Below are 22,425 nucleotides of genomic sequence, written 5' to 3'. Positions count from 1 at the left end.
AGTCAAGCTTTGTGCTGACACTAATTTCTCCCAGTGTGGGTTGTCTGCTATCATTTCTCCCTTTCCTCTCTCCCTTTGTTACCTGACTTATGTATTTTAGTAAATGCTAATGATTAAAATAGTATTGTGTTTTTCTTGGAAGATCCACAAGTCCTTTCCTAGAAGTAATATAAATAAACAAATAAATAAAACAGTTAAATTTCTGAAACTAATGTAAACACTGTGTTTCAACCATGCTCAAATTAAAAAAAAAAGAGACTTCTAGCCATTGAAACATGATCTATTCTATCACTGATGTATATCAAAAGATTAATAAACATAGTTCAACCTCCTAAATAATATTTTATTAACAACTTGTCTATCCAGTTTAGTTAATCGATCAAAATTAAAACAATTGCTTACTCTTTCAATATGCTATCTACAGAAAATAAAATTTATGAAGTTATTTAATTCTCTAGTGTTATTTGCTAATATTCTAAAAAAATGGCATTTATGGGGCTAATTCCTATGGGATTTATTGATTATAATTTAAAAACCATGAGACCTAAGTTAGAGAATTCGTAATGCTCCTTTTAATTCCTGGCTAAAATTATATCAGCTCTTTGATTTTTTAAGAGTGTCCTCCATAAGCTTTGTCAAATTAGAAATATTGAGGGTGGCTCAATAAATATTGATAATTATATCACAGCCAAATATACTATGAAATAATAAGTATTTCATATTCTGATAATCTGATTTATTAATATAAATAAAAATACACCCTTCATCTACTGGAATTGAATATGGCACCAACTGCTACAGATTTATTACCTAAAAAAACCTAATACATATGCTTATAAAAATGAAAACAATAAAAAAATATTGCAAATCTGAAGTTAATTATTTGAATCCTAAGTAGATCAATTAAACTACTGCACAGGGTTACTAATTGGCAAAGGAAACAGCTACATTTACATCTCAACAAAACTGAGTTTCTGCTATCCAAGTACCAGATTAAAAAATATGCTATAGTGGGTAAAAGTATAGTTTGGGAGTGTCCTTGCCATGGACTCCAATCTTGGCTTTGCCATAATTACAGATAATAAAAGAACTAGTGGCAGATTAAATGCGAAAATACATGCAAAGCATCTACTACAGTCCCTCAAAGTAAGATCTCAGAACCTGTTTGTTATTTTTATTATATAAACCTGGGATACTGTCAGACTGAACTATGTGGGATAAACAAAAAGAAAACTGGTAGGAAAATAGAGGGAAATGTTGCTTAACTCTACCTTCAGAATAAGTTGAAAACATTACTCATCTGAGAAGAGCCTATATTTCTAAGAATTCAAAAAAACATAATATTCCTTGTTTTTGTTTCAACATTCACACAGCTATAGTGCCACTAAATTCACTCACATGTATAATTAAATCTTTGCAATTCACCTTTAAATTTTTTCATGCATAATGATCTGTGTTCATCTCTTATATGATATACCCTTCAAATCTCATGGATAACAACAATATGGATGAAAATGATATAATGAGTAGGATTATGGACACAGATGTTTAATATCAATATTTGATATAATATTGATACAGATGCATAGAAATCTGAAGCAAATTTTCTACATGAGAACTTTAGAAAGTTTTCCTGAAAGGGACAGTTCCAAAGTTATAGACTTTAATTATTGCTTTTCAACATGAATAAAATAATTCTCAGCTAAAAAACCCACCTTAAACTACTATAAATTATTCTTACCAGCATTGCACGCTTTTCTTCATCTCCCTTTGTTTCTCTCTTTTCATTTTTTTTCCTGAATATCTCTTGAAGCTGAAAGAGAAAGTGATCAAGAATCAAATATGCAGTGAGCTTCTGGGTACCTACTTACCACTCTGTGCTAGGTACATTCTAAAAACAAAGAATTAGCTTCATCTACAAAGAAGAGTAAAACTACTACAGATACATTTTCTGATACCAATTTTTTTTCCCCCTAAGAAAAAGAAAACACACACTTTGCTACTGGTAGCCTGTTGGTTCAGGTAAACATACAAAATTATAGCTTCACTTTATCTCTAAGACATAAAGACAGGGAGTCTGTGATGCACAAATTAAAGAGATGAAGCCTCCTGGGGTAGAAAGAACACTGGAAGAGAATTCAGGGACTCTGGGTGTGAGCCCATCTTCTGTCGCATACTAATTTTATGATGATGGACAGGTCACACATCCCTCATGAGGCTCCAATTTACTCCTATATGAAATGAGGATGCCCTCTAAGGTCCCTTTCAGGTAACTGCACACTGTGATAAAAGCATGGGCTCTGCATATAACCCCTTGGGCAAGTTACTCTAATTATCTGAGGGATTGTTTTCCATATCTGGAACATGGAAATGATTCCTTACTTTAGAGGAACATTTTTTCTTCTCCAGCTTTACTGAGGTACAATCACCAGGTCTTGTAAGAATGCTGTGCAGGGTAAATATTACAGATAGTTACCCAGCACATTGCCTGTCACATAGTAACCGCTCAAGAGATGTCAGCTATATTTTCAGTGTATTATTTCCTCTTTAAAATCCCATTTTACAAATGGAAGCCTAATCCTACCTCTCTCACAGCTTTCTGGGGAGGTCATTGTCTTGCCTGTATAACTTGAACAGCTATCTTAAATCTTTATTTCATTCTCTAAGGCAATACATGAAAGTCAAATAAAATGTTTTACCTCCCAAGATATGTAATAACACAAATACAGTACAAAGTTGGAATGATTTTGTTAACAAATACATTTATTTTCACACTTTTTCTTAGTGAAAAGAGTTTTCACTCTTTTCCAGGGTTATTTATAATCACTTTATAAGAAGGCACGGAAATCATTTTAGATTCTCTAGAATCTAGATCTCTAGAAGGAAGTCAGATCGACTCCACCTCCTGTTTTCAGGAATTCTTTGCTGTTTACAAACAAAAAACATCACTTATGACGCAGCAGTATAGCCACTGCAAGGAGCAGTCTTTGTAAGAGCAGAGAAGGGAAACAAGTTCTATGTGAACATTTTTACCTCCCAACTCCAGAAACAGACAAAGGACATCTATACAGACACATTTCAGTGTACTGAGTTCCAAAAGTTATTCTTTTAGTTGATGGGGTAGAACATCAAAGTGTTGCCACAGAAAATCTATTAAAAATTATTTACATTATTAGGCCCATTCTGAAAATCCTAAAATACAGTTTTATGCTATCAAAACAAAACTAAATTAAACGAAATCTGTTTATTTTAGGGTGTTAGGAATATATGCCTATCTTTGCAGTGAAACTGAAAACTCTCACCTCCCCATCATCCTGAAAAGCACTTGAATGATGGGTCCTTCGGTCTCAGGTTCTAATGGTGTGGCTCAGGGACTGTCCCCAAGCAAGGGCTACTTGGGTGTTAGAGTAAGCCATCTGATAGATCCCAGTAATTAGTCTGCTTGATTCCTTTTGAATACCTACTGATTATGACAAGGATTTTTGTCTCTTCCCTTTTCTACCACAGAAAATAACGATTTTATCGTTTCTCTTCCATATTGCAGCCTCTGAGGAAAATACTAAGTTGTTTAAGAGGTTTTGAGAGGGATTTTTAATTGCTTGTTACAAAGAAAAGAAAATAAAATGGTTATTTATATGCCATCTCTCCTTTTAACTAGGAAATATAGGTAAATACAGAGCAGAACATAAATGTTAAGGGTAGAACTTGTTATTGTAAGGATCTTTACATTGGAGAAAAAATTTAGAATAGGCATTTTGCCACAGGTGCAGGATCCATGGGTAGAAAAAACAAGACAATTCTGGAAGGGAGAATGGCAAGATGAATGAGCATCTGATGACGTTGCCAAACCGGCACCAAGCCACATGAGTCATGGGAGAAAGACCGAGGGCACATACCTAACAACAATCTTAGTTCTCCTCACTTTAGATCAGCCCTTGTTCAAAGACCAATGAAGGGAATAGCAGAATGAGGACAAGAATGGAATATAAAGTAGTCATGAATAGAAGAGAAAGGCAGAAAGAAAAATCACGGATCCTATCATGAGAAGGAAGGGAAGTTCCTGTGAGAAAGAGCTGTGGCTGAGGGCTGACACGATGGGGTCTGACCATGACCAAGCATATTCCACCCCTCTGGGCTGCTTGTTATCCATCAGTGGAAAATATCTGACTCACTTCAAATGTTCAAAAGACATGTAAACAACTATAATCATCTTTCTATAATGAATACAATTTATATCTTTACAATATAAAAATTATTTAAAGTACATGACACTATACTTCTTTATTAAATTAAAGTGAAAGCATAAACTTTTCACTCTTACTCCTATGTTATTCCAAATAATGCAAAAACATAAGGATATAAATAAGAAATATTTATTGATGAAGTGCAACGTATAATATACATACCACCAAAAACTCCTTTTTATCCACCATCTCATTGCCATCAGTGTCAAACATGTTGAAAGCTATTCTAAAACCTGCATGTGGCTCTGCCAGAAAGAACAGAAAAGTACTTGTGAAGTGGAAACATTTTTTTAAAGTGGCATTGTAAATAGTTAATTATATTCTGTACAAAAATACTTTCTTTGACCAAGAAATTAAAAGTAGCACATTACTATTAATGAAATATAATAAAAGCTATATGTGTATACATATTTCTGCTTCATGTATTAGCAAACTTAGTAACAAAACTAATAATACACTTTAAAAGTATTTGTCTGACACCAGTTGTGCAGCAGACAGTATTAACTACCTTAACTTCTGAAAATTAACACTTCTTTTTGTTATCCCAAGTCTGTCAGGATTTAAAGGAAAATATCAAATCATCACACATGTTCAATACTTAAGAACAAAAGAAAAAAAAAAAGTACGACACAGTAGACCAATCCTGATTCTTAGTAAAATCAGAATGGAAATGACCTATGAAAATAAACGTCAAGCGCAAGAGATTACATATCAAGTTTAAACTTCCAGAAGCTTCAAAAGAAGAAATATAAAAATTAAAGAGGCTTGAATATTTCTGAATTTCCCTAAATTACAACGACCAATTGCTTTTCTGAGAAAGAAACACTTTTACACACTATGAATGGCTTTAACTTTATGAACCTTATGATGAGGTTCATTTCCTTTTTCCCTTCAAAAGCATAAAGAAAACCTCAACAGAAGAAAACTTGAACAGGTCCTTCAAAGAGGAGCTCAGTGCACAATGCCTTTGAGAAACATCTGACCCTCTCATTTTTTAAGATTTCATCCATTCATTTATTGGGGGGGAGGGGGAGTGTGTGCATGCGCACAAACACACACACACACACACAGGTGCACACATGCACAGGAGGGACAGAGTGGTAGAGGGGGAGGGAGAGGGAGAATCTCAAGTGGACTCCACACTGGGTGCAGAGCCTAATTAATGCGGGACTGATCTCAAGACCCTGAGAGATCATGACCTGAGCCAAAACCAGAGTCAGTTGCTTAACAGACTGGTACACCTAGGTGCCCCTCTGACCCTTTCTTTTTGAGATGACTGGCAAAAAGTTTTGAAAAGGGGCCTTTTCAAGATTTTACAGCATCTTGAAGCTAGCAAAAGAGAAGCAACGTAACCCCACTTTCTTAACCAGTAATAGCTGTCTCTGAAAATAATGGAAACAGAGGCCAGTCTTCCATGCAAGCTCATTTCTGGCATACAGTTTACGAACTGAAACTTACTTTCATTAGCATTCAGTTGAGAAAGAAAGAAAAAAATTCATCACCTCTAATAACTAAGCTTTAAGCTTTAAAATGATCTTGAAAATACACAATGAAAAGAAGTCCTCACTGTTTGGAAGGGAAAATGAAGTTAAAATAATAAACAGCAAAGGGGAGAGAACCATAGACAAGTAAGGTGGATTCCCTAGCCCACTTCCTGCCAGCTCTGTCTGCAATATTTCTCTTGGTTCTAATCCAAAATATACCCACAAGTTTTCAATTCGAATTCCCAGAAGTTTCTAAAATAGGTCCTGAACTCCAAAGGAAGATTCACTGCATCCAAAGATCCTACCTTTCCATGTAAGCAAAACCACCATGTGCTTTTTTTCCTACACTCTTACCCACACCCTGTCCCATCTCAACAAGTGGCTTTCCAAACCAGTTCTATTATATTCTCAGCTGTCACTCTGCCAGTTCAGGTATTTCAAACTCACAGTTTTGCAACCGAAGGTTTTCTATAGCTAACAATATAACTCTTTCACAAGTCTCTGAAACACTCCTTGGCACTCCTCTAATTTTCATGGAGTATTTATCATTGACTAGATTTGAATCATAATGGCTTCCAATCTGGAACAATCTCAGATGGTTGTATTACTAACTGCCTAACACTTCTCGTTCTTCAGCACCAATATTTTAATTTCATTTTGAGTCCAGCAGGAAAAAAATATAAGGAAAAATAAAGGATGATAATTTTCAAAATTTATATGCACACATGTATATCCCCCAAACTTCCTGTGACAGAACTCCAACATAACATCATTCATTACTAAAGTCAGAATAACACAATGGCCCTCAATTTTCTGATCATAGAAATACAAGGAATTTTATGACTTGTTTCTAATGACAGAGTTTCACTGATAATTATTATTTCCAGACATCTCCACAAATCCCCACAAGCAGAAATCCCTCTAGCAATATTCTTTCATTTATTTTTTTTTACTCACTCACCAACTAGTTATTGAGAGGCCACCATGTGCTAGACACTGTTCTTGATACAGAAATGGACAAAAAAGAGAAAATCTTTGCCATCATGGACCTTGCATTCAAGTATGGGGAGACAGACAAAAACACGTAAACCAATAAACAAATACTTTCAAGTAGTTTTAAGTGCTATGAAGAAAATAAAACATGGTAAAGGGATAAAAAGGGAGAGGTAAGAGAGGGAGATATTTTACGGAGGATAGTCAAGAAGGGTTCACATTACACATTCAAACGAAACCTGAATAATGTTTATTATCACGAGGATCTTGAGGAAAGAGCGCTGATGGCAGAGGGAGCAGAAAGTACAAATTCCTGAGGTGAGAATTCAAGAAACAGAAAAGCCAGGTGGCTGGAGCGCAGTGAAAAATAGCAGGTAAGTTCCTGCATGAAATGCATTAAAATTTAACTGAAATCATTAGTAAACCTTTCATATGTTTCATAAAAATTGCTGCATATGAGAGGCGGAGAATAACAACGCTGTTTCGGGACATACGATGGTATTGTGATACACTCATTAGTTAGGAGACGCATTCTTTCACACTAGTCTTAAGAAACAGGTGATTTCAACGAGTGTAGCAGGAAATTTACAAATCCCTAAATGACCTGACCTTTAGGCTTTCAAGTAAACCAGAAGGAATGATATATGATATAAAATGTGTAATTTCTGAGCATTTTATTACTATACCATACGTCATAAAAACATTTATGTCTTTGACTCTTGATAGTGCTATGCTTATTAGCATTTGCTGTTAACATTTAGACATGAGTTTTGCAAAATAACCATGGATAAACCTAAAGTGATTTTAATAGTAAGAGAATCTAACATTTGTTTTCCAAGATTCTGATTTAAAAAGAAAACTCTATCCAAGAGTAGACTTAATGAGTACACTTACTTGTTAAAATACATAAAAGAAAAAGATACTCTGTGTAAGAAATCACACCTAGAAGAAAAATAGTATTAGTAATGCTATATATAAAATATTACTTTATCAAGCAAAATATTATTCTTACAGTAACAATAAGTAACATTAATAAGGAACTTACCATTTTAAAGAACATGCTAAGTATTGTTTTAAAGACTAAACTATTAAAAAAATCACAGCAAAAGAAGCAACAAAACTAATTTTAATTTGTTTCACAATGCTTCTGTAGAAACCCATGCAAAATTCCCACCAATGCTCCTAGATATATTGGCAAAGAAAGCAAAATTACAGTTTATTTATAAATGTAACTTTAAATTTGTTGCTAGTTTGCAATGGATGAATCTAACATAAAATAGAAAGACTGAAAATGCTTAAACTGTAAAGTGCTTAATTACTTCTTAATAACTCAAAAAATTTAGATATTTTTGCTTACAAATATGATTTCTATAATTATATTTTAAAAAATGAAACTGTATTTATTACTCTTTCTGCTTTCAGGTTATTCATTATTATTTTTGACAAAGTTAATTCTTCTATTAAATGTACTCTAAGAAGTTTTTGTCGTAATTACATGGCTTTCACTTTCTGAATATTGGATCCCGAGTTCTCTGTAATCCCAGAATTGCAAAGTTTAAAAGGAGTTTGTTTGGAGTAAATACAAATATATATTCCATTACTCAAATTCCTGCCTTTAGATGTAACGCCCCAAACTAGAACTAATGCTTAACTGAGTTTCCAGGTGGATCCTGAGAAAATTAAAATCAGGAATAAGACAGTAACACTTCAGTATCAGGCAGTCCTAATGTTTAGTAAAAGGTACACGAAAATCCTTAAATAATCAGATTGTGAACCTTGAAAGTCCATTTTAGCTGATGCACTTTGAGGCTACCCTCTTTGTTATAGAACAAAGAGAAGAGGAGTCACTGTCGGGCAGTTTGTCAGAGACTTGAAGGGAACTAGCTAGAGGCCCTGAAAGCATTCCCTTCTTTTGTTTATACTACGATATTGTGACCTATAGACAGATAGTTCTGGTTGACTGCCATGAATGTTATGGGAGAAAGATTCTGGAATGGTCAATGTATATAAAAGATACAATACCTGGATTCCATAGGGGATCCCTCATAGAAAAAGAAAGAAGAATGGAAGAAAGGAAGAAAGAGAGGGAGGGAGGTAGGGAGGGAGGGAAAGGAAACGTTAAGGAAAGGAAGAGGAAGAGGAAGAGGAGGGGAGGAAGAAAGAGGGAAAAAGGGAAGTGGGACTGGGAAGTAGACTCTACGTCTCCACACTCCCATTTCACTGACTGTTGTTCTAATTGACTTGGTGGAATACACAAGTGATGCTGGTTGGTATAAAGAAGTTTAATAACTACTATACATCTTTTATTTGATAATTAACTCAAGATTTCCCTCAGTGAACAATTAACAGTGAGAGTACTAATCATAATTATCATGGTAGGTACTTGTCTGTAGGACCAAATGGTTTTTGAGGTGGTGTAATCCACAGACAAGAACAAAGTGAAACTTATGATATAATTAATAAAAATTATCAAGGAAAAGAGAAAATACTACTAAACACAAACTGTAGATTCTTCATGCTTTCCAATTACAAAAAAGGAAAACGATTAGGCTCACCTTTTAATTTAAAGGCCACCCAAGATCAAAAAGTAAAATAAAATAAAAATACGTATGCTAAGCATATAGTAATAATGTTGTGATCTTTAGAAAAAGAGTAAGAAAGATGTCAACTAGGGTTCTTTTGAAAATTCGATAAAAATAGTTCCAAGGGAAGTTCCTTAAAAACATTATACGTTTAGCTCCTATTATCATGATACATTACACAGCTGGCTGCTATAACTAAGTCTGAAATACCTGTTTTCATAAATGTTGCATATCAATTAATTTTTTGTAAAACTGCATAACATTTTCTTGCTAGGTAGTATTTTTAAGCAGATAAAATTCATTTGCAAATTAATCTTCAATAGCTCTCAAGATTTAGCTTTTAAAATTCCTTTGTCGCTTAAACCTATTTATAAAAAAGCAAAGCTCTCTATGACATTCTACTTTGACTAACCTAATGGTTCTAAAACTTTTTGTGTACATGGATTCCTCCGATAATCCAATCACCATGACATAGCTCTGCACTGTCCTATAGGGTAGCCATTAGTCACACGTGGCTACTTAAGTTTAAAACAAATAAAATTAAATACAATGAAAAATTCAATTTCTATATTACAGTAGCCACATTTCAGGTGCTTAAAAACCCACATCTGGCTAGTGGCTATTATGGGAGACAACACAGAAATAGAACATTTCCATCACTACAGATAATTCTGTGGGATAGCACTGAATAGATATTTCCCCTGAAAACCATGCAAATATGCATGTAACATAAAGGTTAGGATAAGCCTAAACCCAGTGCTTCCAGATTCAACCTTTTTTTTTTTTTTTTTTTTTAAATTTACTTGACAGACAGAGATCTCAAGTAGGTGGAGAGGCAGGCAGAGAGAGAGGAGGAAGCAGGCTCCCTGCTGAACAGAGACCTGATGTGGGGCTCAATCCCAGGACCCTGGGACCATGACCTAAGCCGAAGGCAGAGGCTTTAACCCACTGTGCCACCCAGGTGCCCCCTGATTCAACCCTTTTTATGACTGCAAAGAATTTCCTTTTTCCATGCATTTATTTTTCTCAGGTTATACTTGATCCAATTTGTATTTTCCCATGAGAGGTATTAAACGAATATTTTTAAATTCACTAACTTATCTTTCTGAGCTTTGAATTTTCCTGATCGTATTATCCCACCCTAAGATTTGAATGACAATCTTTAGGACAACTTCCAGGAAAAAGTTTCTAAGAGCTTTAAAGATACCATGTCCCTAATTTTGCAAAGATTTTAAAACCCTAGCTATGAAAAGCTACAAAGAAAGGTAAGCTGTCTACGCCTTTCAGATTCCATGTGAATCAGGTGGAAGCAATTTGAATTTCTAATTCTACTCAGACAAAATACATGGATTATAATTATCCTTTAAAATATTTGTCTTCATGATACAGTATGATTATTTTCAAACCCAGTATCTGTTAAAATTGGTGAAAATGAAAAAGTTAATTCTTTATATTTCTTTAACATTTTTATTTTGTATACTCTTCTATTTGAAAATACAAAAAAGTATATTTACAAGAAAAATTCCTTTTTAAGATTAAAGAGATTTTATTAATTAGTCCTTTCTCTAAATATGTACAAAAAGTAAAGTATAAAAGAAAAAGGAAATAAAAGCTATATAACTTGTGAGGAAATATATGAATTAACAACTTAGCTTAGATACATAGATATGGATCATATATTAGGTTGAAAGGTGGATTTTGCAGTGAGTGTTGTTTTCAGAAGAAACATGTTCAAACTGGGTGATCAAAAGACCTATCCAATAAGTTCTTCCTAGTGATTATTAAATTTTTAAAAATCTATAATCTCCTGGAAGTAAAATGGAAGGAAGAAAAATAGTTAAAGATCAATATTTTTGAAAAATGCTTTCTGTAATTAAATATAACCCTCACTACTGAATATGGTCGAAAAATAATTTTTTGTAGTCCTAAAAGTTCACTTTCTTCAAAAAATCTGAAAGACATGAATTATATATATAAATAAGAAACATCTTTAATCCCACTACCCAGAAATTATCATTAATATTTTGGTGTTTTTCTTTTAGGTTTTTTCTCTATACACACACACATATTTAACTGTTATATTAAGTAAAAGAGAAATAAATATAAAGAGTATAAATAACATATTGTCCGTTTTAAAATACGTAAGTACTGAAGTTAACTTACCTCTTTCTTTAAGATTACGAAAAAGCTTTGATGAGCCTTTCCAAACTGGTGGTGTTTCTGAGAGCATTTGATTTAATTCCTATAACATAAAGTATCATAACATTGATTAATAGGTATACCACTTACTTATAGATTAAAAATATTTAAAAATGTCTTATATAAAAAATTCTCTACTGAAAAGACCTGAGACACAGCTGTATTTATTCTATTCTATACCTGTGGTTCGTTCAACCCCCAAACCCAATATTTGTCCAACAGTCTAAATATAAAATAAATCATAAAGAAGTTATATTTAATTCAACTAGAGTTACCAAAAATTTCAAATAAATTTAGCAAGTGGAGGAATACATGTACAATAATGAAGTTAAGACAAAACAGTGAGTTTAAGTTTAGGAACCAGTTAGGAAAGGTCATGATCTCAGTGTCCTGGGATGGAGTCCCACCTCAGTGATGCTCCCTGCTTGCAGGATAGTTAGGAAAGGATAGTTTCATGAAAGCGGTAAGTAAAGGTGGATTTGCTAATCAAGGTCAGAGATGATGACCTGGTTTCACATACTGTCTCTTTTCTGTAGCTCTCTTGGATTTAGGGAGCTTTGTGGAGGAAGTAAATGGACCGAGGATCAAACTGGGAAAGAACGAAGAATATTTTAGTACTGACATCAGATGGAGTACTAGGTGATTATGACCACTGTTTGCATGCATTTTCGTTTTCTAATTATAACTTACATATTCAGTAAAGAACACGGACTTCAATTGCTTAGTCAGCCTTTTTTGTTTGTTTTTGAATCAATCTGCCACAGCATGTTGGGGAACTATTTTAAAATTAAACATTTGAATCATTGTACAGCTACTAAAGGAATTTTGAATTTATTGTGCACACTGAGTTCAAAATAATTAAAAGAAAAATTATATTTTGGTTAATTGCAAAGAAAAATTATTAAAGGATTTGATGAGGTAAACTGAAATAACTTGAAATAAAAAAGTAGTCTGCTAAGTAAACACTGAAAAACACTGGAAACCACTTCTATTTCCAGACCTGATTCTTGCTACTCAAAGTGTGCTTCCCCAATAGCCCAGGCATAACCTGTAAGCTTGTTCAAAAAGCAGAATTTCAGTTCCCATCCCAGACCTACTGAACCAGAATGTGTATTTCTAACAAGAACTCTGGATGATTTTTTTCCCCCACATTGCACACAAACCCTTCCTGATGTGGTTGGACCTAAAAATGTACTGTGACATTATAAACTGTTTTTTTGGTTTTTTTCATTACAAAGCTGAGCTGACAGACAAATAAGGACACGCTGGATGCCAAAGGCAGGAGATGTATTTTTAGAGGGTTTACGGATTCCCTGAAGACCATCTGTGAACCCCGCTTTCACTTCCTTCATAGTGCTATCTCTGCACTGCAGAGACCAGATGCCTCCAGACAGTAGTGTCTTGTCAGAGTAGCAACAGCACAGAGGGAAGAATTCAGGTATGAATAATGATGAGAAACTGGAATATTTACTGCTTAAACAACAATAAACCCATAAATATTTTTGTTAGTGCAAGAGATTAAAAAGAACACTTTGCAAATATATTATATACTTTAATGTATAATGTATCCATTACATAAATATTTTCTTTCTCCATTTTAACTATTTCCAATGTATTCAACTTCATCTCTTCTAGCTTGAACGCAGCTAGAGTTTACAACTTAGGGGAAAAAAAAATCATAGCTACATTTTACTGAGTGCCCTCTATGTGCCTGACACTACGTAATTTCTCATTTAATTTTAATTAATAATCCTACTTATGCATATTTTACTGAGACTTAAAGAGGATAAGAACTCACCCATGGTCACAAAACTACTAAATGACTGGCCAGATCCTTACTGACTAAGCAGTTTATTTATCAGCTTCTTCTGGTCTGGATTATCTAATAAACACATTGATCTTTGTCTTCAGTTCACTTTAAGAAGTTTTAAATTGTATTAAAATCTGTATTTCCATTCAGACTGGGAATATCCCTCCCCATTCCCAGTGCCTAGATCTTGGTTTCTTGCACATAGTAGTATTATAATAATAAATAATTTGGGGGCATGGGTGGCTCAGTCAATTGAGACCTGTCTGCCTTTGAGTCAGGTCATGATCTCAGTGTCCTGGGATGGAGTGGAGTCCCACCTCAGTGATGCTCCCTGCTTGCAGGAAACCTGCTTCTCCCTCTCCCCCCGCTTGTGATCCCTCTCTATCTCTCTCTAACAAATAAATAAATAATCTTTTAAAAAAAGATAATTTGGTTGGCCTTTGCCCCTGGTTCCTGGAAGATGCCATATCCTTGAATCACGGTTGGCTATAGGATGACCCAGGAAGGCTACTGATCACCAGAAAGAACACCCATGGGATTAGAAGGTTGGGGCTCTGAGCTCTCCCTACCTTTGGGGAGGGGTAGGGAAAGGGACTAGGGATTGAGTTCAATCACTTGGCCAATGAATCAATTGATTATACCTACATAATGAAACCTCAATAACAACTCAACACCCAAGCTCAGCGCACATTTTCACTGGTAAATATATTGACATGTCAGGAGGGGTGGCACACTTCTCCATGGGATGAAGGCATGGATGATCTGTGTTTGGGATCTTCCTGTACCTGTCCTCAGAGTCTCCTCACATAGCTAGTCCTGATCTGTGTCCCTTAAAATAATTATAAGCTATTAATTATAAATATAGAATGTGCTTGAGTTCTGAATCAGTCTAGCAAATTACTGAACTTCAAGGGGATTTATGGGACCTCTTGGATTTGTAGTCAGTTGGCCTGAAGCGTGCGGTGGCCTGGGGACACTTGAACTTGCAGCTGGCATCTGAATTAAGGGCAGTTTTGTTGGGGACTATGTCCTTAAATCTGTGGAGTCTGACACTAACTGGGTGGTTAGTATCAGAGTTATACTGCATATTGTAAGTTGGTACTAAATAGATATTTGCAATATTAAATTCATTTTCCTAGAATTACAGTTGTCTTGTAAAATTTATATAATTTTGTCTTATTATATAGTTAATATATATGAATTATAGGAAAATTAGCAAGTATAGAAAATAAAAACTAATTGCAATCCAGGACTGAACCATAATTGAAAGTTTTATTTAAATCCATTTAGTCTAATGCTCTCTCTAGCCATAATTATATAGCTTTTTTGTTGTTGTAGCAAATATTAAATTATTTTCTACATATTGTTTTGTAACTTACTCTTGGTACTTAATACTTCATGGGTATATTTTCCTGCCAAATATTCTTCACTGCATTTTAATGGCTACACAGCAGTTCTGAACTGTAACTCCTTACACTCTTAAAAATTATTATGGACCCCAAGGAGATATTGCATGTGGAAGTAGAAATGACAAATTTTTAAAACACAAAAATACGCAAGCACATATTCTATTAGATGTCAGATCGATGGCATTATCAATCATCCTGTAGCTTCTAGAAAACTCCACCATACACTTGTGAGAGAATACAAATAATAAAACAAATTGTCTTCTCGGTGTTATTATAAAAAATAGTTTTGACTTCATGGATCCCTGAAAAGGTGTTTGCACTTTAAGAACAGTCAGTCTGTAGTATTCTGCAACTTGCTGTTACTAAACCTTCAGTCTTCTAGGTCCATTCATGTTGATACCTATAGCTTGGATGTATTTTTTCACTATGGATCTGTATTACTGTATTTGTCTTTGATATGCCTATTTCACCATTTTTTTATTCATTTCTCAACTGACTGACATATTGTTTCTTTTTAAAAAAATTTTGGCTATTATAATTGCTGCAGAAAACATGTATAGGACTGCTGTCGTAATATTCCTCTAGTATACTTCTCCAAAAATAGAGTTTTTGATATGTACTTTTAACTTTATCACATTTGCCAAATTTCTCTCAAAAGTGAATATACAAATTTACACCTTCACCTGGCTCTTTCTTCTTCCTTGCTAATTATCGCTATTGCTAGATTTCTGGAAGCTGATAATCTGATGGGTATGAAATAGTATCATATTATTGGTTGAATTTGCATATCCCTAATCACTAGGAAGATTGAGAGGTCCTTTATATATATCAGCCATTCTATGTTATGCTTTTTTCTAACTGAACTGATTATCTTTTTATATTGATTCATATGAGTTCTATATGAGTACACTTAATGTTTTGCTAATACATTGCAAGCATATTCTCCCATCTGTCATACATCTTTTAACATTGTTGGCATCCTTTTGGTATGCCAAAGTTTCTGATATTTAATTTAGTGAAGTTTTTCAAAATTTTCTTTTAGCTTTGTTTTATGTGTCTTATCTAATGAAACCTCCTGTATCCTTTATTTTACCTCTAATATTTCAGAATTTTTTGTTTGTCAAAGTAAAAACTTAACCCATCAAATTTGCTTTTGTATATGGTGGTTAGTTTGATATTTAATTTTATTTACCCCTATGTTGGAAAGACTATTGTTCCAATACCTAAAGGTCAGTCCTTCCTCTGGTGATTTACAGATCTTCCCATACATGCCTGGGTCTGTTTCTGGGTTCTATATTCTATTATTTCATCTAATTAAAAAATTCTTGCAATAATATAATACTATTTTAATTACAGCCCCATTATTAATTTAATATGAGACAACCTAATTGCTCTCATACTATTGTTTGTCTGTTTGCTTCTCTTCCACCCTTTTCAGAATTGTTCAGAAAATTCTGGGTCCTTACTCTTCCAAATCATCTATGAACATAATACATTTCTCTGCTTACTCAAATTTCTTTAAAAAAATTAAGAAAATTAAAAATTTTATTTTATTTTATTAAAAAAATAAAATATCTTTAAAAAATAAAAAACCTTGTAAGTTTTCTGTTAGGTACACTAAGAATCTAATGGTTTTTGTTGCTATTGTGAAAAGTATCTTCTTTGATAGTACAGTTTAATTGCTATTGCTGGTGCAGAAACAATAGCAGCAACCTTGTTAAACTTTTACTAAACCTGAATAAATTTGAAATCTATGCATTTTAATATTTTTCTCTGTCATATTGTTTGTTACTGTTCTGATCCTTAGAACCTCTTTTTTTGTCATACTACATGTTATAGCCTGAGTTAAGTCTACCTCAAATTTGCATTTAAAGTCATAATCCTCAGTACCCCAGAATGTGACTGTATTTAGAGACAGGGCCTTTACAAAGGTAATTAAGATTATTAAATGAGGTCATTATAGTTGCTCCTAATCCAATATGACTGGTGTCTTTATAAGAAGATATCAGGATACAGACATGCAAAGAACAACGACATGTGAAGATGATAGATGGAGAAGACAGACATCTACAAGCCAAGCAGGGAGGCCTCAGAAGAAACCTGCCCTGCCAACACCATGATCTTGAACTTCCAGCCTCCAGAACCATGAGAAAATAAATTTCTGGTTTAAGCCACCCAAACTTTGGTATTTGTAACAGCAGTTCTAGCAAATTAATATACTACATTAGCTTAGACTTGTAATAAAACAGTGTGCAGTAGTTGTGATAACAGACATATTTCTGTTCTGTATTCTATCTAATTTTAAAGAGAATGTCTAAAGTTTTACATGTAAATATCACATTTGCTACAGGCTTTTGGAAGATTCTCTATAATGGGTTATGGAGGTTCCCTCAAATGCTATACTAATACTCTTTTTATATTGAAGTTTATCATACATTTAAAAGTGCAAAAGGGGGCGCCTGGGTGGCTCAGTGGGTTGGGCTGCTGCCTTCGGCTCAGGTCATGATCTCAGGGTCCTGGGATCGAGTCCCGCGTCGGGCTCTCTGCTCAGCAGGGAGCCTGCTTCCTCCTCTCTCTCTGCCTGCCTCTCTGCCTACTTGTGATCTCTCTCTGTCAAATAAATAAATAAAAAATCTTTAAAAAAAAAAAAAAAGTGCAAAAGGAATACATGTAAAATTTAAAGTTAGAAATTATTAAGAAATAGAAAATTACCAGTACTTTCAAAGTCTCTTTGCACTTCTGATATTTCTTTCCATCTCCCCCAGAGGTAAATATTGTCTTGAATTTAATATTTATCTTTCCTTAGTTTTCCCATCTACAAATGCATCCTTAGTGGGTTTTTTTCCTATTTTAGACTTTATGTAAATGGAACTGTAATTTATAATTTGTGAATAGCTTGTCTTTATGTTTCCCAGACTCACCCAGTTCAAGCACTAGTATAATTCATTTGTTTTCACTTGGTACAGTATTTACTGTATGAATATATAAAAACTTATTTACCTTATTGACATTGTATTGTAGTCTTTCTAGCCAATTATGATCAATCTAATAACATTCCTGTGAACCTCTCATGCATATACAAGTTTCTCTAGGCATAGAGACTAGTGTAAAATTACTGGATCATAGAGCATGTTCGAGTTTAACTTTACTGGGTACATGTACATGCACTGTTGCAGAACTGCTAATCAAGAGGAGAACTGCTAGGTACAGGGTAGGTATATCTTTAATTTTATAGATGATGCCAAACTACTTTCCAAAGTGGGTATGCATATATATAGTGTGCATGCATATGTACACCAATAGCTTTAACCTACCTGTTTGGTAAGCGACTTCCATGTTTTAACAACTGTAATAAACAAATACAAAAGAATTAGATATTAAATACTTCATATAATGTACAGCTGAATTCAGTAACCATCTACAACCCTATCTCGTAACGCCAAGTTTCTATATCTAAAAGACAAAGTATTTTTTAACTTTGAGATGTGGTTCTAAGGTATAGGTTTTATTTATATTGTGTATTTGTTTCATATACTATAAACGAGTCATAAGAAGTGGTATCAGTGGAATAGGAAACATATTTTCCATAATCATTCTCTTACTTTGGGGATTTCTGGATTTATAAAGTTAACTTACTCCATGTTAAACATCACATGGGCTTAAAAACACAAATACTGATATTTATTAAATATTCATACCAGAACATAAAATATTAACATAGAGAAATTATAATTTTAAGGTGCTGCCTATGATCTCTGCTTTAGTATCTCTAGTTATAAGTCAAATGCCAGGTCTTTCTAGGGTGAAGGGGAAGGATGGGGGCAATGAGAAAAGGAGACGAAGAAGAGCGAGGTGACACGATAGGGAGACCCTCACTCTGTTCTCCACTCTCTCCCTGTATTTAAGAATCATTTCTAGAACAAGGGTGTTACAGTTGAATAAATTACCTGAGATCACTTTCTTTTTCTGATTCCTCCTCACTCCTTGAAGATTTTGAACACTATAAATCTTATCATATTGGAATAAATGCGCAGCTAACATTGTTTCCTTTGCTCAGATTTGAAAACTCTGAATATCTAATGTCTGCCCAACAATTATCTCTAGGTTTACATGTGAACAAGTCTTATAACACAGCTGCATTGGGATGGGTAAATATTGATTATTTCATTATAAAAACGACAACCAATAATTTTTCTACACGGAAATGTGGCTATTTCTTTATAATTAGCCATAGTTGTTATAAACAGTATATCGAAGTCAAGACTATAAGACAAGCAGTTTTTGTCATGTAACTTTCTTTTTTGTAAGCAATAAATCATTTTAAGATCAAAGGATAAAAGTATATTCTAAAATTCAGCAAACTGATTTTTTCGAGATTAATTTCTTCTCTATGTAGCAACAATATCTTTTTTTTACTCAAGACGGTTTATACAAGTGTATAATCAAGGGATTAAAATCACAGGTTTATAAAGAAGTCAGCATTTAGCCTTAATTCTAATACATTTATTTCATAAAGACATTCTCCTTTTCATAATGAACAGAACATTGTAAATAATTTTTATTATTCTGTTGCTTCTGAAATATAGCAGTATGAACAGAAGAAAAACAAATGGCACAAAAGTACATGCACACAATCTTATGCAATGTTCAGAAGCTATTTATCAGAAAAGGAAGTTAGACACACTCTTGAGTTCTGTAGGGTTTATGAGATTTCCAGGGTAAATTATTCACAAAAGACATATTCATTCTGCCGGATATGTCACCATGGTCAGTATTATTAGCTTTTTTTATAAAGACTAAAGAGCCATTAAGATTGTTCTTCAAAGGATTTTCTGATTTTCTAAATTCCTTATTTCATATGAAGTTACTACATATATAAATATAACCTGGGTGAAGAGGGACTTCAATTCTATTGGATATATTTTATTTCTTTAGCTATAGGTTGATGGTCATATTTTTAATACTTTTATGTATGTTTGAAATTTTTTAACAATGTATTTTTAAAACTAAAATTAAAATAGTACTTGAAGCTATAGGAAGGTAATCGATTACTTATTTTAGTTCTAGAAGGGAAACTCACCTTTTAGGTTCTATTTAGGTAGGTAAAATAAGAAATTTTCTACATTTCAAACACAAAGCTATAATCAACAATCAAATGGATATCTCAATTAACATTTATTTGAACTATATTAAGCAAATATTTACAAAGCATACCAATTTTTTCCTGTTGATGTTACCATAAAATTATATCAAAGACTTTTAAAATTCTGATTATGAATTCAAACGATGATGATGATCATGACAATGACAGCTACCAATATTTATTAAGTGCTTACTGTATCTGATATTATATTAAACACAATGCATATCATTCAGTCTTCAAAAATCTCATGAGGTTGCTATTAGTTTTATTCTTATAAACGAGAAGACAAAAAATGAAATAATTTAACAAAGTTCTCAAAGGTAGTAAACGAATGCTCTGGTTTAAATACAAGTCTGTCTAATTTCAATCTGCCATGTTGATATACATATGATTTAATATTTAGTCTATGAAACATATTTTCTCTTCTCAGGCAAATATTTCTTTTTATAACCCTATACTTTATTAAAATTTTTACAAATATATTGATCTTTAATAATCATTTTTAACTATGCTTTAAAAGTTCGAGTTTGAAATTAACTGATATTAATTTGTGGTTGTTAAATGTCCTGTGAACTTTTTCTTTATAATGCAATGTGTTTTCCTGCAACTGGTGGTTTTGTAATAACTTGAAAAGAATCAAATTTGAAATTTATTTCCAGAAAGTAAAAAGCCACAGCAGTCAACATATTTGCCCTGGGAAGATCTCCCTGAGCTACCTAAGTTACTTCTCCACAGTATGCTCTCAGAGCCTTAAGTATCTTTCTTTCATGGCACTTATCACAGAAATAATTTGCTATTTATTTGTGTATTTCATTGATCAGTGCTGGTTTTGTACACCTGACTGTAAGCATCATGAGGGAGGAGGACATCTATTTTTATTTGTTTGTTTCCCTCACCACTTTATCTCCAGTGCCTAGTGCAATGCCCGGCAATACCCAGCACTGGATAGGTGTCTTTGAGTATGTCATAACATGCCTTGAAATGAAATGGGAAGGGTGCTTAAAGCACTGTGTTGCATTCTGTAGTACCATGGCTGTCTTGAGAGGGAGCACTGTCATTCTTTGAGTTGCGAACTGAACTTTTTTTCATGGAACATGATTTTTACCTGAAAGAACTGACAGACAAATTATGGTCATTTAGACTTAGGTATTTGGCAGGCACTTTCTTACAAAGGAACAAAAAAACAACCGATAATATTTGTTGCCAATAACATCTGAGCTTTCAAATAAAGATTAGAATTTGGGAAAATTTGTATACACCACCATGAGTTTGACAGCTTCCCAGTAAGTAAAGACTTTCATGAGAATATTATGACAGTTTCACTGAATGTGATTTTAAAAATACATTATATAATAAATATGTCAACATTTGGAAGATCTCCATAACTGAATCAACCAGTATCTTCTATTTGATGTTACAAGATTATATAAGGGTAAAAGATCCATTCAAGGTGCAGTGTAAGCCAATGGGTTTTAACATAACACATGGCAAGTTTCAAATTCCACACTCCAACTAAACTTTAAGAAACAACCACTAGCCAAGTGTTGATATAGTATCAAAGAAGAATATCTACAATAATCTGAAAGGACTATTAAAATATTTTTCCTTTTTCCTACTTCTTTATCTGTGAGGTAAATTTTCTCAATATACTTCATGAAAAACAACACATTGTTAACTATTGAATAAAAAAAGCACATTAGAATAGAGCTGTCTTCTATTAATCAGACACTGAAGAGATTTGCAAGAATGTACATAATGCCAAAGAGTTTGAGACCCACTGCTCTAATATATGGAAAGATGAGTAGCAGTCTATATTTGCCTTATAGGAACCATGACAAATACAGAAGAGGTATAGGTAGAATTCTTGGCCCAGGTCTAGTTCAAAGCCAATCCCCTGAATTACTCTGTTCATGGTAGATTCAAGAACCAAATAGGCAAAATATGAACCTATTACAAAGAGTATCCAGAGTAAGGTGGTTTCTAGGTTTGATAAGCTGAAAAAGAGGAAATAAATGAAAGTTTGTGAAAAGAGATATTGGTAAGAGTTTATAAGAAAAACTAGTCTAGTAAGATTATATAGCATAATGTCTTTTGAAATACCACATTATTTGGTTAGTTGTTCTGAAAACTTATCCTGTTCCAAACTTTTATAAATTAAAGATAAGAAAAAAAAAATCTCATAAAATTATTAAAAAAATTGAAAAGTATACTTACATTTGGGCTCATCTGTTGTAACAGCCAAAATAAAATCATATGGAGTCATGAATAACTGTCCTTCACATTCTATAGAAGCAAACAAACGAAATCTTCTTTCCCGAGATGTAGCATAGAGGTCTAAGTCTTCAATGTCTGTTCGGTTGATAGCAACCTAAAGTTAAGAAAGCAAATAAATTTGGACTGTGTGAAATAACATCTCCTTTTAGAAGCTAAATGCTGTTAATTATGCTGAAAGTGAATTAACAGAGTAAATGACCAATTGTGAAAATATCTTCTGCAGAACTTAATCGCTTTATAAATTACCCATATGAATAAAATGAATTAATGTTTTAAAGATCCTACAA

The 22,425-nt window shown here is 33.4% G+C and overlaps 1 protein-coding gene across 1 annotated transcript in view; it reads right to left on the bottom strand.

Annotated features, from left to right (window-relative positions):
• The window catches only part of MICU3 (mitochondrial calcium uptake family member 3), a 101,238-nt gene that overhangs the window by 33,784 nt on the left and 45,029 nt on the right, over nucleotides 1-22,425 (bottom strand). The window contains 6 exon segments of the mRNA XM_059384130.1: nucleotides 1,742-1,813; nucleotides 4,407-4,489; nucleotides 7,616-7,663; nucleotides 11,467-11,545; nucleotides 18,036-18,067; nucleotides 22,079-22,232. Of these exon segments, the coding sequence (XP_059240113.1) occupies nucleotides 1,742-1,813; nucleotides 4,407-4,489; nucleotides 7,616-7,663; nucleotides 11,467-11,545; nucleotides 18,036-18,067; nucleotides 22,079-22,232 (468 nt within the window).

The sequence above is a fragment of the Mustela nigripes genome, chromosome 18 (genome assembly GCF_022355385.1).
Source record: "Mustela nigripes isolate SB6536 chromosome 18, MUSNIG.SB6536, whole genome shotgun sequence".
NCBI classification, from domain to species: domain Eukaryota; kingdom Metazoa; phylum Chordata; class Mammalia; order Carnivora; family Mustelidae; genus Mustela; species Mustela nigripes.
The sequence above is the reverse complement of the archived record's forward strand: the minus strand, read 5'-3'. Positions and strand labels throughout refer to the sequence as shown.